The sequence below is a fragment of the Cololabis saira genome, chromosome 10 (assembly GCF_033807715.1).
Source record: "Cololabis saira isolate AMF1-May2022 chromosome 10, fColSai1.1, whole genome shotgun sequence".
Lineage (NCBI taxonomy): Eukaryota > Metazoa > Chordata > Actinopteri > Beloniformes > Belonidae > Cololabis > Cololabis saira.
In genome coordinates, this window is record NC_084596.1 from 9,305,259 (window position 1) to 9,308,199 (window position 2,941).

The 2,941-nt window shown below is 45.1% G+C and overlaps 1 protein-coding gene across 1 annotated transcript; it reads right to left on the bottom strand.

The window, feature by feature from the left end:
- Positions 1-260: 260 nt before the first annotated feature.
- LOC133452176 (E3 ubiquitin-protein ligase TRIM7-like) lies at positions 261-1,088 on the bottom strand (the record flags this gene model as incomplete). Its single annotated transcript, XM_061731395.1, has 1 exon — positions 261-1,088. A coding segment is annotated over exon 1 (828 nt), but the record flags the coding sequence as incomplete, so codon positions are not given.
- Positions 1,089-2,941: the final 1,853 nt, after the last annotated feature.

A 2,941-nucleotide genomic window follows, 5' to 3' on the forward strand; every position in this document is an offset into this window, starting at 1 on the left:
CCTGGATCCCGGATCCTGGATGCTGGTTCCTGGTTCCTGGTTCCTGGATCCTGGATCCTGGATCCTGCATCCTGGTTCCTGGATCCTGGATCCCGGATCCTGGATGCTGGTTCCTGGTTCCTGGTTCCTGGATCCTGGATCCTGGATCCTGCATCCTGGTTCCTGGTTCCTGGATCCTGCATCCTGGTTCCTGGTTCCTGGTTCCTGGATCCTGGATCCTGGATCCTGCATCCTGGTTCCTGGTTCCTGGTTCCTGGATCCTGGATGCTGGTTCCTGGTTCCTGGTTCCTGGGTCCAGCTCTGGAGGTCCTGGATCCTGGATCCAGACTTGGTATTGATCCTGGTTCCTGGAGGTCTGAGTGAAGGTGGTCTGGACTCTGTGGAGGAGGGTCGTGGTTCCAGAGACGCCGTAGAAGGACAGAACTCCTGCTCCGTGATCCGGGTAAACTCCTATTCCGGAGCTCCGGGGACCTGAGACGGAGGTTTCTGATGCCGTCGTACCAAAATCCATAACCCACTGAGTCACAACGTAGTGACCAAGATTTGTCATTATCTCCAAATACACTTTCATCCCCTGATCTGCTGATATTCTTGTATGAAACTGCTACCTCAACTTCATCTGCTTTCTTCTCCACCTCCCAGTAATGACGTCCAGTCAGACTCTCTCTGCTCAGGACCTGAGAATATGTCGTGAATCTGTCTGGATGATCAGAATAAGACTGATGTTTGTCCATAAAAGTCACCTTTCTGTTCTCCTCTGACAGTAACAGCTCTGTGTTTACTGTGTTTGGATCCAGAGTGATTTCACATGAATATTTCAAGAATCCAGCTCTGCTCTTTGGTTCTGGTTCTGGTTCTGACAGTAAAACATCCACCTCAGTGATGGTCAGTGAGATGTTTGTCCACGTGTCTCTCAGGATGTCCTGTAGTCGACCTCTGACCTCTGACACGGCTGCTGTCACGTCCTCAAAGTAGCTGAGAGGACGGATGCTGATGCCGGAGGAGCGTGTGGACTCACCGAGCGGTGACAGTGAGGGGTAGTTGTGGAGAAACTGGTTCTGGTCCTCCATGTCTGAGAGCTGCTTCATCTCAGCGTCTCTCTCCTCTTCAGGTCAGTGATCTCCTGCTGCAGCTTCTCCTCAAGCTCTCTGACTCTCCCCACTTCACTTTCCTGCTGGGATTTGATCTGCTGCTTCACCTCAGAGCTTCTTTTCTGGAGGAGAGAGATCAGCTCAGTGAAGATCTCCTCACTGTCCTCCACTGTTTTATCAGCAGACTGATTGACGGCCTTCACCTCCTGCTGAAGCAGCTTCACATCTTTCTCTCTGTCCTGGATCTCCTGCTGGATTTGTTGTCGACTCACCTCCATCTCTCTCTGCCTCTCAGTCCTTTCTGCTGCAGCTGAGACTGTGTCATGGCCTTTATGCTCATCCACAGAGCAGAGATAACAGATAGACTTCTGATCAGTACGACAGAACATCTTCATCACCTCACCATGACGGGGGCAGATGTTGTCCTGCAGGTTCTTGGAGGGATCCACCAGCTTGTGTTTCTTGAATGTAGATGAATCATGATGAGGTTGAAGGTGTTTCTCGCAGTAAGAGGCCAGACAGACTAAACAGGACTTGACAGCTTTCAGTTTTCTCCCAGAGCAGAAATCACAGGCCACATCTTCAGGTCCAGCATAGCAGTGATCAGCAGGAGCAGTTTGGAGTCCAGTCTTCTTCATCTGCTCCACTAAATCAGCTAACATCGTGTTTTTCAGCAGCTCAGGTTTCTGTTTGAAAGTCCGTCTACACTGAGGACAGCTGGGGAGTTTCTTCTCTCCTTCATCCCAGTAGTTGTTAATACAGTTCATACAGTAATTGTGTCCACAGGGAATAGTCACCGGATCCTTTAAAACCTCCGAACAGATCGAACAAGAAAAGGTTTCCTGGTCCAGCTGAACTCCTTTCTGCGCCATTTCTCCTCTCGATAACTGAGACTGAGACAGTTTTACTTCCTCAAATGTGAAAATAGCTCTGATCTACAAATCAGGTGTGCAGAGAACGGAGGCTGTCAGGTCTGTGTTCAGCTTGTGTTGTTCAGACCCGTCTTATAGCTGCATATCTGCAGGGGAGGGAACCAGTAAACCTGCTCAGACTGGATCTGCCGATTTATGAGGCTCAGAGTCCAGCAGGAGATGATGTCTGAGATAAAAACACTTCAACTCTTTCAGAACAGGAAACGTTCCTGTTTCAAACTACTATCAGTCGCATATTACAGGTTTCCAGGTAATTTTAACGCAAGTGTCTCAACAATGACACAGATACATATTTAACTTGGACTCAAATCTGTTCTTGGTTGTTTGAATAAAAATGTATATAAAGATGTTCTTGGTGAGGTGACGGTGACTTTTCAAAGAGATCTGCTTCTCATCAGAAAGTCGCTGGTTCAATTGCAAGTTTAGATGCGTTAAAGCTTCAATAAATGAGACAAAACGTAAAATTTCCTCTGATGTTCTAATCAGTGTGTTGGAATAATAAAGAGATCCATCCTTTATCCAAGCGGCATGTACTGACAGTAGGAACACATTTGTCAGCTCTGCAGCAGCTCTGAACCCCAAAAGAAGTGAAAACATCAAATCATTCAGCTCCAGGAACAACCAACTGTAACTCTGATTGTTGCCAACAAGATCAAACATAAGAGAAAAAACGGAGTTTTTCTTATTTATTTATTTATTTATTTTTTACGTTGTCCACTCTGCACACATATTAATGGTTGATACCATGCCGGTAAGAATCTGAGGCGTACATATGTGCATTATTACTGTATTTATTATATATACATATATATATATATATATATATATATATATATATATATATATATATATATATATATATATGTATATATATATATATATATATATATATGTATATATATATATATATATATATAT